Source organism: Chiloscyllium plagiosum, chromosome 9 (genome assembly GCF_004010195.1).
Source record: "Chiloscyllium plagiosum isolate BGI_BamShark_2017 chromosome 9, ASM401019v2, whole genome shotgun sequence".
Classification (NCBI taxonomy): Eukaryota; Metazoa; Chordata; class Chondrichthyes; order Orectolobiformes; family Hemiscylliidae; genus Chiloscyllium; species Chiloscyllium plagiosum.
In genome coordinates, this window is record NC_057718.1 from 55,104,417 (window position 1) to 55,118,401 (window position 13,985).

Sequence of the window (13,985 nt, forward strand, 5' to 3'; positions counted from 1 at the left end):
ATGGGATTGTTGGTGTACCTACACCAAATAGACTGCGGCTGTTCAAAATGCTACCTTCTAAAAGACAACTAGGGATGAGCAATAAATGCTGGCCCAGCTAATGATGGTCACGTCCCTTGATTGAATTTTTAAAAAGTGATTAAAACAAGTTCAGTCATACAATTCTGAAGTCATTTGGCTCTAAGGCGAGGGAGGGAAAATCAGAAAGCTAGTCAGTCTCATGTATCTCCTCGTAGCATTAGATGAGTTGGCAGGAGCAGCCTCTTTATTCTTCTAATACATGTATTTGATTCCTGCTTGTATGAAGTGTCCTAGAAGAAAAAAATTATCAAAATTCTAAATCTGTCAGCCCACAATATAATCAACGTGTAACCAAATCATATCCATGCTGCAAGACATGAAATAATTAAGATCAAGCACACCAGTGTAATATTCTAGTCACATGCATTTGAGTAATAAATAATAAATGGATTCAAATTGTAACAGAATAAGAGTCTTATTCTTTTAGTTGTTTCTGAGCCAAAATCTTAATACTTTCCATTGTTGTTTAGTTTCATGAATAAATTGAGCTGACAGAATATCCATTATCTGCAGCATGTAGATAACTGAGCTACGGTTGATGGCCAGTGGAGTGGGAGAAGCAAGCCAGTGCCAGCACTTGAGCTAATAAATGAACTCAGCCCACAGCTGCATCCAGTAGATGCTTGTGTTCCACTTGTTAAAGCCGAATTTGTTTCCTTTTCTAGCGTCATGGAGCCTTTGTGTGCGCACAGATAAACTCACAGAGTGGAAAGATAGCTCCCAGAGGAGGAAAGGCATTCCTGGTTACTGAAGGGTCACATTCACTGGAACAGTTAAAAGAAGAAAAAGGAAATGTGGGGGAAGACATATTGGCCTCACCCAAGCCCGGCTCAATGAATTTTCAACAGATGCTTTGTTCTGGAACTTGCTTATCAAAACCAGACCCTGAATAAGCAGCCAAGATTTATCCCAGAATTCTTACTGAAGGACAAAACAGCTTATGGTCACAGACAGATGAAGTCCACAGAAGACTCAGTGAACATCAGCAAGTTGCTCTGGATCTTACATCAACAACAAAATCAAAATGTAGCCATGTTAGTACAACTGTTAGCACACCATTGTGTCAATCACTTGTTTCTCAAGTTAATCGTTAACATGTTACAATCAGCAACAAAACATTAAACAAGCACTGGCAGCAGTCAGCACTTTAAAAGTATATAATTTGTTTTTTTAAAATGGCAGGGTTATTCAGTAGTTTAATCTTCTTAACTATCATCATTATACAAAAAATGGTTTTCTGCATGATAAATGTATAATCGGGTTAATTTTGCTTAAACTTTATTGTTGGAGTACCAATAAAGTATTCCAATACTTTATTGTGGCTAAATGAGTTGGCTACTGTGGCTATTTATGTATTGTTGCCAGCTACAGCTTTGCTCATGGGCCTGTGCTTCTCAGTGTATTTTATCAGCAGTACAAAGCATTCAAAAATTCTGGCTTAATTTTAAATTGAATATTTTCATTATTCTTGTATACATTGTCATTGCTGCTGTATTCTGTCCTGAGTAGGAACAGACCAGCCATACAGAATATCTATAACTCTTATTTATGCATTACATTCTTATGTGGTAGTGTAAAAAATTGCAATCACAAATGTGAAATAGTGTTGGAAAGTTGAGATATTAAAAACAGGAATTAACAAATTATTCTTAGCATTAAGTGCTGTAGTTCCACATATACCTCAACAGCACACAGTTAAAAAATGCATGGTTCCTTTTGTGACTAGAATTGCATACACTTTTTCCTAAACTATCAACTTCAATTTCAATACACTTTTTTGAAATTAGCATATGAAGCACTCACACGGTGCCCCAAATATTAGGTCCAATGAGGTTATTTGTAATCCAGTATGAAAACAATCACATGTTTTAGGTTGAGTTTTGGACCCCACTAATGCCAGTTTGTAAATTTGAAGTCAGTTTTTGGAAAATGAAATAAATATAGAATTAAATGTTTCTATTCGCAATTGTGACTGTGTAGCTGCTTATTATGACAAAATCAGTAGTTTACTAATGCCCTTCAGATAAGGAAACTTGTGAACATATCTCCAATTTGGCCTATATGCAACCGCAGACGCAAAGCAATGTGGTTCACTCTTATGCACCCCCTAAAATGACTGAGCAAGCCTTTCAGTTTTCATTTTGCTTCAAAGAATTGTAATAAGAATAAAATTGGGTGGTACACACATTAGCATGGATGTTGGATTCAGGTACAACAAAGTTCAGTCAAACCTGCAAAATTTTCCAGAATAAAGCTTGGAGCATGTACCAAAGTTATAAGATTTGGAATGCATTTAACAACATTGTGTGGAAGTTCAAGAAAGCAGCATACCATCACCTTCTCAAAGGCAACAATGAATAAGTAAGAGATGCTGGCCCAGTCGGTGACAACCACATCTATGAAGAATAATTTTTTAAAAGTTTATGTTACATGCCATTTCTGGAATCAAAGAACAGGTTTCTTCTATGCTAAACATTCCCTATTGGAGCAGTGAGGGAAAAACTCAGCTTCATTGGTAGCATTAAATGGTAAAATAGTGAATAGCAGCCTGCTTTGTGCCTGATCTGAATTTATTTTCTGTAAGGAGGAAAACCAGGATATATAATAGTATGTGCATATCCAACTTACTCACCAATACTCAGAGAGAGGCTAGAGAGATTGAGATAGAAACAGAAATTACTGGAGACACTCAGCATATTTGGAGCATCTTGAAGAGAAAACAGAGTTAATATTTTTAGACCAGTGACCCTTCAGAATGGATTCAGTTCAGTTCAGAATTTTTTCAGTTCTGAAGAAGGGTCACTGGACTCGAAATGTTGGCTCTGCTTTTTCTCCACAGATGCTGCCAGTCCTGCTGAGTTTCACCAGCAATTTCTGTTTTTGTTTCGGATCTCCAGCATCCATGTTTCTTTGCTTCATTCTTGACAGGCTGGATTGTTTTCCTCAGAACCGAGAAGGCTGCGGGGAGACCTGAACAAGGTGTATAGTGGTCAAGTGGCCATGGGCCCAAATGTGGACATGTTAAATTGACCCACAGCTGGGAAAAAGCATGCTTGGCAGAAAATTGGCCAAACTAAATGAGAACATAGGACATAGAACAGAACAGAACAGTACAGGCCCTTTGGCCCTCGATGTTGTGCCGACCTTTTATCCTACTCTACGATCAAACTAACCTATGTACCTTCATTTTACTGTCATCTATGTGCCTATCCAAGAGTTGCTTAAATGTCCCTAATGTATCTGACTCTACTACCACTGTTGGCAGTACATTCCACATGCCACCACTCTCTGTGTAAAGTACTTGCCTCTGACATCTCCCCTAAACCTTCCTCCAATCACCTTAAAGTTATGACCCCTTGTGATAGCCATTTCTGCACTGGGAAAAGTCTCTGGTTATCTACTCTATCTATGCCTCTCATCATCTTGTACAACTCTATCAGGTCACCTCTCAGCCTTGTTCACATCAATGAGAAAAGCCCTAGCTCCCTCAACCTTTCTTCATAAGACAGGCCCTCCAGTCCACGCAGCCTGGTAAATCTCATCTGCATCCACTCAAAAGTTTTCACATCCTTCCCATAATGAGGCAACCAGAACTGAACACAATTTTCCAAGTGTGGTCTAACCAGGGCTTTATTGAGCTGCAGCATAATCTTGTGGCTCTTAAACTCAAACTCCCTACTAATGAAAGCCAACACACCATATGCCTTCTTAACAACCCTATCAATTTGGTTGGCAACTTTGAGGGTTCTATGGATATGGACCCCAAGATCCCTCTGTTCCTCCACACTGCCAAGAATCCTGCCTTTAACCCTGTAATCTGCATTCAAATTCAACCTTCCAAATCACTTCACACTTTTCTAGGTTGAACTCCATCTGTCACTTCTCAGCCTAGCTCTGCATGCTGTCAATGTGCTGTTGCAACCTACAACAGCTGTCCACACTATCCACAACTCCACCAACCTTTGTGTCATTGGCAAACTTACTAACCCACCCTTCCTCATCCAAGTCATTTATAAAAAATTCAAAGAGCAGAAGTCCCAGAACAGATCCCTGTGGAACACCACTGGTCACCCAGCTCCAGGCTGAATATTTTTCATCTACTACTATCTTCTGTCTTCTATGGACCAGCCAATTCTGTGTCCAGAAAGCCAAATTTCCCAGTATCCCATGTCACCTTACTTTCTGAATGAGCCTACCATGGGGAGCTGGATCAAACGTCTTACTAAAATTCATATACACCATATCCACTGCTCTACTTTCATCAGTGTGTTTTGTCAAATCCTCAAAGAATTCATTAAGGCTTGTGAAGCATTCTGTCCCTCATGCTGACTATCTCCAACCAAACTATGTTTTTCCAAATAATCATAAATCCTGTCTCTCAGAATCATCTCCAATAATTTTCCCACTACCAACATAAGTGTGACTGGTCTGTAAATCCCAGGGTTATCCCTAGTCCCTTTCTTTTACAAGGGTATAACATTTGCCACCCTCCAATCATCTGGCGTTACTCCAGTGGACAGTAAGAATGCAAAGATCATCACCAAAACTCTCTTCCCTCCCTTCCTGTGGTAACCTTGGGTATGTCCCATCTGGCCCAAGGTACTTATCTATCCTCATGTTTTTCAACATTTCCAGCACATCCTCCTTCTTAACATTAACCTGTTTGAGCATATCAGCCTGATTTACGCTGTTCTCACAAATGACAAGGTCCCTCTCACTAGTGAATATTGAAGCAAAGTATTCATTAAGGACTTCCCCTACCTCCTCCCACTCCAGCACAAGTTTCCTCCACTATCCCTTATTGGCTCTACTCTCACTCTGGCCATCCTCTTGTTCCTCATATAAATGTAGAAAGCCTTGGGGTTTTTCTTAATCCTACTCACCAAGGTAATATCATGCCCCCTTCTAGCTCTCCTAAGTCTATTCTTCAGTTCCTTCCTGGCTACCTTGTAACCCTCTAGAGCCTTGTCTGATCCTTGCTTCCTCAACCTTAAGTAAGGTTGCTTCCTCAACCTTGCTTCCTTCTTCCTCTTAGTTCCACATTTCTTGTCATCGAAGGTTCCTTCATCCTACCATCCCTTCCTGGCCTCAGTAGGACAAAGCCATTCAGCAATCGCAGCAAGAGCTCCCTAAACAACCTCCACATTTCTGTCATACATTTCCCTGAGAATATCTGTTCCCAATTTATGTTCCACAGTTCCTGCCTAATAGCATTGTAATTCCCCCTTCCCAATTAAATACTTTCCCATACTATCTGCTCCTATCCCTCTCCATGACTATAGTAAAGGTCAGGGAGTTGTGATCACTTATCACCAAAATGCTCTCCCACTGAGAGATCTGACACCTGACCTGGTTCATTACTAAGCACCAAATCCAATATGGCCTCCCCTCTAGTTGGCCTATCTACAAATTAAACAGCGGCAATCGGCAACAGAGAACAGTGGAAACCAAGATCAAAGAGGTTACAAAGGGGAACCAGTTACAACCAGGCTGAGAGTTGTGTATTGGAGAATTATCAATCAGACGTTCTGATCTTGACTGCCTGAGTATCTACTCTTAACACTTGCTGGAGCAGCTACAGTGGAGGGTTGCATTTCCCATTAGAATATCTGTTCCCAATTTATGTGAAGGGTGTTAGTGCAAACACCTTGGATGATTTGAACCAAGCTCATGATCCTATTGGCCAAAGGCAACAAACCATTCTGGAAGGTCCAGGACGAGGGGCGATAAAAAACACACATATCTGGAAGCCAGCCACTCAGTGAAGACTTGCCAGGATTACTCACAGCAAGAGTGAGTAATCTGCCCTGACATGCAAAATCCACCTTGGTGAAAGAGAGCCAGCTCTGTGTTTCAGGTGAAGGAAGTTTCAACAGCCCAGCTCAAACACATGGATTGTTGCGGGTATTATATCCTTTCTCATATGGATAGAGCTAAATAGAGAATAACTATTGTGGGAATTTGGGAAGTGCTCACACAATGGTTTTAATAATGAATATTTTGTTCCTAAAATCTAGTTGAATTGTTAACCGAATTATGAGTCTCTTTGACTGCCTTACCATCAAGAGTGCTTGGTAAAGTGTTTGTGATACTAAAATCCCTTGGCACGTCCAAAGCACAGACAACATTGGCTTCCCTGGGTGGTTTTGTTTAAAAGTGTTTGTATAACTTCCAAAGTCGAATCACACCAGCCTTGAACTCTTGGACATCCAGCCTAAGTCTGAATTAAGTGAGCAGCTGCCCCACGTGATGGCCAGGATTCTAGTGGGTGAAAGAATGTGAAAGTTCACGACCAGTGATTGGGCCATAAACTAAGTGATTGTAACATGAGAAAGACAGCCAAAGTTAGTACAGGAACAGGAAATCTAGCAAACGCTAGTACAGGATCGGGTCCTGTAGAAAACAGAGGAAAGGAAATGGAATACGGGGTCAGAGGACCCACATGGTGGTAAGAATCCAGATAATGGGGTCAGGAACCCACATGGATAGAGAGAAACTAGAGTAAGCTCAGGAACCCAAACGGTAAGAGACAATGAAAAGAATTGGGGACACGGATGTGTAGACAAGCAAAAAAGCAGTTAATATAGGATCAGGGACCCATGAGAGAGGGAATGAGGAAACAGAAAATTAGAAGGAGACAATAGGAGAAATGTCACAAAGCCCAGAGTGGATGAGATAACGAAGTGGCCCAGGTGGGTCGACCATTGTAGTGAGCAAATATTGGGTCCAGAACCCATGGGACAGAAATGCTGGGAGGTGGCACAGAAGGCTGAACAGAAACATGCTTTAAAACTGAGCAAGACTATGGTGATAGCTGCATGGAGCAGCTGAGAGGTAGAGAATGGGAGAAAGTGAAGCTAAATAAGGGCTGGAGGAAGTAAGAGTCAAAGCATTAGAGCAGGAGAAGAGGAACCAGATGAATGAGGTACACTTGGCACAGTTTCAGACCCAGAGTGATAGAAGGTACCAGGAGGAGCAGACACAGTCAGTGATTGGGGTGCAGCCTAAAGAGCTGTTAACGAGCCAAACGAGAAATGCAAACACTGACAGGTTGTGCTCAGAGTCCTGCACCAGACAGGCAAAGAAAACAAACCTACACTGCGGACCATTCAAAATGCCAGTGCGAGATTGAAAAATTAAAAGTCCAAACTTTCCATGCAAAGGGAAATAATATGCACATTTGGAATAATAAAATCAGATGGAATCACGATTATGGGATAGATTGGGAGGAAATGGAAGTATATATATTTTTTGAGAGTGGCGAGATTGAGGACCTCCACCTCCTTTTCCAGTGGGAGTAGGTCCTTTGACAGTCCCAGGATCTTACCCTGCCTCAATGAACGAACTTACCACAACCCATAAGATGGCCAGAACAGTAATCCAATAATTTATATAATCCCGTTTACAATGTTGCAATTGAAGATAGCAAAAAAGATTTGAACCCATAGCTGACCCACATATATTTATCAATAGCAACCACCAACAAAGGGTTCTCCATGGGCTTAACAATGTCGAGGAGGTAAAATGAATGTTAATGTGCCTGAGTCCCGCATTCCGTTCTGCCTTAATGTTCCAGGATACAAATGCTACAGGAAGGATAGAAAGGGGAGGAGGGGGAGTGGCATTTTTGATAAGGGATAATATTACAGCTGTAACTGAGGGATGATATTCCTGCCCAGGAAAGTTATTTGGGTGGAACTGAGAAATAAGAGGGGAATGATTACCTTATTGGGATTGTATTATAGACCCCCTAATAGTCAGAGGGAAATTGAGAAACAAATTTGTAAGGAGACCTCAGCTATCTGTAAGAATAATAGGCTGGTTATGGTAGGGGATTTTAACTTTGCAAACATAGACTGGGACTGCCATAGTGTTAAGGGTTTAGATGAAGAGGAATTTGTTAAGTGTGTACAAGAAAATTTTCTGATTCAGTATATGGATGTACCTACTAGAGAAGGTACAAAACTTGACGTACTCTTGGGAAATAAGGCAGGGCAGGTGACTGAGGTGTCAGTGGGGGAGCGCTTTGGGGCCAGCAACCATAATTCTATTAGATTTAAAACAGTGATGGAAAAGGATAGACCAGATCTAAAAGTTGAAGTTCTAAATTGGAGAAAGGTCAATTTTGATGGTATTAGGCAAGAACTTTCAAAAGCTGACTGGGGCAGATGTTCACAGGTAAAAAGATGGCTGGAAAATGGGAAGCCTTCAGAAATGAGATAACGAGAATCCAGAGAAAGTACACTCTTGTTAGGATGAAAGGCAGGGCTGGTAGGTATAGGGAATTCTGGATGACTAAAGAAATTGAGGGTTTGGTTCAGAAAAAGAAGGAAGTGTATTTCAGGTATAGACAGGATAGATTGAGTGAATCCTTAGAAGATTATAAAGGAAGTACGAGTATACTTAAGAGGGAAATCAGGAGGGCAAAAAGGGGACATGAGATAGCTTTGGCAAATAGAATTAAGGAGAATCCAAAGAGTTTTTACAAATACATTAAGGACAAAAGGGTAACTAGGGAGAGAATAGGGCCCCTCAAAGATCAGCAAGGCGGCCTTTGTGTGGAGCCACAGAAAATGGGGGAGATACTAAACGAGTATTTTGCATTAGTATTTACTGTGGAAAAGGACATTGAAGATATAGAATATAGGGAAATAGATGGTGACATCTTGAAAAATGTCCATATTACAGAAGAGAAAATGCTGGATGTGTTGAAACGCATAAAGATGGATAAATCCCCAGGACCTGATCAGATGTACCTTAGAACGCTGTCTGAAATGAGGAAAGTGATTGCTGGGCCTCTTGAGACATTTGTATCATCGATAGTCACAAGTGACGTGCCGGAAGATTGGAGATTGGCTAATGTGGTGCTAATGTTTCAGAAGGGTGGTAAGGACAAGCCAGGGAACTATAGACCAGTGAGCTTGACGTCAGCTGACTGATTTGGATGTGAGCATAAGAGGTATAGTTAGTAAGCTTGCAGATGACACCAAAATTGGAGGTATAGTGGACAGCGAAGAAGGTTACCTCAGATTACACAGGATCTTGATTAGATGGGCCAATGGGCTTAGAAGTATCAAATGGAGTTTAATTCAGATAAATGTGAGGTGCTGCATTTTGGGAAAGCAAATCTTAGCAGAAATTATGCACTTAATGGTAAGGTCCTAGGGAGTGTTGCTTAACAAAGAGATCTTGGAGTGCAGGTTCATAGCTCCTTGAAAATGGAGTCGCAGGTAGGTAGATAGTGAAGAAGGCGTTTGTTATGCTTTCCTTTATTGGTCAGAGTACTGAGTACAGAAGTTGGGAGGTCATGCTGCGGCTGTACAGAACATTGGTTAGACCACTGTTGGAATATTGCATGCAATTCTGGTCTTCTTCCTATCGGAAAGATGTTATGAAACTTGAAAGGATTCAGAAAATATTTACAAGGATGTTCCCAGGATTGAAGGATTTGAGCTATCGGGAGAGGCTGAACAGGCTGGGGCTGTTTTCCCTGGAGCTGCGGAGGCTGAGGGGTGACCTTATAGAGGTTTACAAAATTATGAGGGGCATTTCCCTGAGGTTGGGGAGTCCAGAACTAGAGGGCATAGGTTAGGATGAGAGGGGAAAGATATAAAAGAGACCTAAGGGGCAACCTTTTCACACAGAGGGTGGTACATGTATGGAATGAGCTGCCAGAGGAAGTGGTGGAGGCTAGTACAATTGCAACATTTAAAAGGCATTTGGATGGGTATATGAATAGGAAGGGTTTGGAGGGATATGGGCTGAGTCCTGGCATGGGGGGACAAGATTGGGTTGGGATATCTGATCGGCATGGACGGGTTGGACCAAAGGATCTGTTTCTGTGCTGTACATCTCTATGACTCTATGCAATCATCAGAATGTGGGAGATGAGGAGTTGCAGGCCATGCACTCCTTGCTGATGTAGAATACAATAAGGAAGACCCATGGAAGGTTGAAAAAAGTGTAGGCAGCAAAAGGGCAAATACCCAATTGCATTTGCCTGGTGCCTATGGACACTTCACAGGAGTGTTCGCTAACCTGGATCAGGTTCTAACCCCATAAAACAGGGTGAATTGGCCACTGAAACAGCAAGGAGAGCCTGCAAAAATGTTGATCCCAGTGACAACACCTACACAGAACAATGGCTGATCTGGAGGATGTCCCATGCTTGGGAGAAAGAGATTCTTGAATCAGAGCACTCCAAAAAAGATTTCAACCTACTGCGTCCAGCATCTGCAGACCTCATTTTCTCTTCAAAGATTTCAACCTACTGCGAATCCTCTTACAAGGATGCCTTCCTTGAAGAAGCTCTCTTTCTCCCTCTACAAACTTTCCTCATTCCTGAAGAAGGGCTAATGCCCGAAACGTCGATTCTACTGCTCCTTGGATGCTGCCTGACCTGCTGTGCTTTTCCAGCAACACATTTTCAGCAAGGGAGAAATGCATCCAGTAAAAGCCCCAAACTCCAGTCCCTTGCGCAGGGACAAAGGGGGTGACCAAAACAAGGGAGGTATTATCGGAGCCATTCTCCTCTGTATAGAGACAAAAAACCTGCAGATGCTGGAATCCAAAGTAAACAAACTGAATGCTGGAAGAATACAGCAAGGCAGCATCAGGAGGTGGAGGACTCAACATTTCAAACCTTCCCATCTATCCCCGGCTCCCTTTCCAGCACTGCTTCCTCCATTCAATTCCATCTATTAACTTTTCCATCCAGCCATTAACCGGATTCATTCCCACTATCGACCACTACCTGTGTTCACCTGTCACTACCTCACCATTCTGCTACTGTCCGCACCACCCCCCGCTCTCCCCCTTTATCTGTAGCTGCCCCTGCTCCCACATCCAGTTCTGAAGAAGGGTTATCCCTTATGACTTCTCCACCTCCTGATGCTGTTGGCCTGTTTGTTCACCACCGTATGCCTGCAGTGAGAGATAGGGATCAGCAGCAGAGAGGTTCAGGGCACCAGCAGCTACTGCAAAGGAAATGCCACAATTGTGGAGACACAGGTCACTTCACAAGGACTGCAGAATACCCAGGCAGTCAGCTCTGTCACAGAGCCAGGGTCACGATCCCTGTCCATACTGCTGGAAGGACCAAAGAGGCAAGCGGCAGTTAATTTGGTAAGGAGATCATGTAGTCAAAATTAGTGAAGGAAATTCTACTGTCTAACTCCTTATACCCCCTTATACCCCTAAAGTGTGATGGAGCTGCACCTCTCCTCCGTAGGTGTGCAACACCAGATGGGACAGTGTGGAATGGCCCTTGGTTAATGGCGAGGTGGAAGGCCAGACTGTTGATTTCTCATGGGACAGAGTGGAGTCCAGAATGACCAGACATTTTCTTAACACATGGCACATCCATAAGAAAACTCTTCTGAGTATATTCTCTCGACACCTACAGGATGGGATAGAGGCAGAACTTATTGAATTGTTGGTTAATCTCTATATAGATGCAGAGTACATTTTAGGTTTGGATCTTATGAAGAAGTGTAATTTATTTTTTGATCCAGCCAATTGTATTTGGCAAATGCCCAAGTTTGATGAAGACCCAGCAGAGATTGCGGCACACACATATACACAATGAATTTGTACGGTGGAGGAATTGAGGATTAGGCACACTGAAATGACTGAGGACCCAGCAGCACAAGCAGTTCTCATCAATCATAAATGTATGTTTGCCACTGACAAACATGACTGCAGTCATACAGAGGCAGTTCTAGGTGAACTGCACCCAAAGCTACAAAACCAATACAGTTTCTCCAAGCAGGCAGAGGGGCAAGTGACCAGCTTGTTCATGCAAAATGCCCTATACACTATAGCTTCAACCAATAACTCACCAATATGACTGGTGGATAAACTGGATGGCTTTGGCAGCTCACCATCAATTACAAGGAACTAAATTAAACCACCATAATCACACACTGACAGTAGTGACTAGCCCTAAAACCATGAGGATGCAGGACTCATGGGCAAAATATTTCACCATGCTGGATATTAGTAATGGATTTTGGTCCAATCAAGGTGGTGATGGAGTAGGACGCTTTCGCCAGAGAACGTCTGCTCTATCCGTTCCTTTTATTTTGTTTTCCCTTTTTTTTCTCTCTTTTATTTCCCTTCTGTTCTTCTCTCTTCTCAGCCCCAGGCCTTGGACCTCATGACCTCTGACATCTCAACCTCGGAACTTGTGGCCTAAAACCTCAGAACACACAACCTCCAATCCTGCAGCTTCAGTGTCTCACGCCCTTCAACCTCACAGCATCGGAAGTCCTAGCCTCTGAACCCGTGGCTTTAGACCTCCCAGCCTCTGACCTCATGGCCTCTGCTTAGACCTAGGCATCATTTTGGCCTGGCGTGGAGGCCTTTTGATTTCTCTTTTTTTTACTCTTTTGTCTTTTTTTTCTGCTCTTTTATCTTCTCATCCTCCTGGCCTCAGACCTCCAAGCCTCAGAACTCATGACCTCCAACACTGTGGCCTCGAAAATCATGACCTCACGACCTCCGAACTCACGACCTCCAACCTCACGGTCTTAGAACTCCTAGCCTCCAAACTCTGAAATCTCGTCCTTTGAACTCCCAGCTTCTGCTTAGACCTAATGAGGTGTCCTCTCGACCTGGCGTGGAGGCCTGTTGGCCCAGCATGGCAGTCTCTTGGCTTAGCGTGGCGATCTCCCAGCAGCCCATTGGGGCAGTCTCTTGGACTGGTGTAGCCTCAGCATAGAGTTCTGGTCTCAAGGTGATTCCAGAGTGATCGCCCGGCCTTGTAAACCCTGAGTTGAAAGCTAGCATAGTCTAGAGTCAAGAATCGCTGTGGACTAGAGGTTAGGTGCCAACATGGATTTGGTTGGAAGGCCGTTGTACTGAATTTTTTTTTTCCATTTTAATTGCATAAAATTCATAAAATGTGCAATAATTCTTTATTTTTCTAAGAACTGTAACTGAAGAAACTGTATCTAGTGACCTTTTACCTAAGATGGCGATGTAAGCGGCAAATTATACACTTTTTACTAGACTCATTTGAGTACGTGACAATAAAACTAATTCTAATTCTAATTCCATTCCACTCCACTGACACTACCAATATAAATTCACCGTCACATTTTACGGTTAGTAGGGACTGCTCAACCCAAGTTTTCACAATTCTCCAACAATATTGGAGGATGGCTAAAGGATTAGATAGGTTTTCTCAACCAGACATTTTGGTACAGTATGTGGACGACGATCTCCTGTGCACACAGACAAGGACTGAACATTTGACACTCATAAAGAAACTGTTAATCCTTGGACTAAAAATTAACCCCAAGAAGGCACAGATCATGAGGTTCCAGGTCTCATGCTTGGGAACTGTGAAAGCTTAGAGGGAATTCAAAACAGTGAATTAATGCAATAATCCATTTGCCCCTCCCCAGGAATATGAGCTCACTGTGCTCCTTTCTGGGTTTATGGGATACTGTCAGAACCACATCAATAGTTTTACCACTAAAACCACCCACACTCTGAACTCTGAAATGGCCTGTAGGAATGGACTGAACAGCACACAAGCACTGTGGCGGAATTAAAGCAGGCAGTAGTGCAGGTTTCTGACTCAGAACTTCCCTTCATCTCGGAAGTTGCAGCCACAGATGCCTCACTGGCAGCAGTGCTTAGAACATAGAATCTCTACAGTGTGGAAGCCACTTGGCCTATTGAGTCCATACTGACTCTTCGAAGAGCACCCAGACTTACCCCACTGTATTTCCAATGGCAAATCCACTTAGTCTGTACACCCCTGGACACAATGGATAATTTAGCAATGCCAATCCACCTAACCTGCACATCCTTGGACCTTGGGAGGAAATGGAGCACCTGGAGAAAACCCTCGCAGACATGGGGAGAATGTGCAAACCCCATACAGACAGTTGCCC

General features: G+C 42.7%; 1 protein-coding gene across 1 annotated transcript in view; it reads left to right on the forward strand.

Moving 5' to 3' along the window:
- LOC122552869 overlaps positions 1 to 2,120 on the forward strand; it is a 98,151-nt gene extending 96,031 nt beyond the window's left edge. Inside the window, exon 3 of the mRNA XM_043695954.1 lies at positions 747 to 2,120. Within this exon, the coding sequence (XP_043551889.1) occupies positions 747 to 974 (228 nt within the window). The 3' untranslated portion in view covers positions 975 to 2,120. The remainder of the gene's footprint in view (positions 1 to 746) is intronic.
- Positions 2,121 to 13,985: the final 11,865 nt, after the last annotated feature.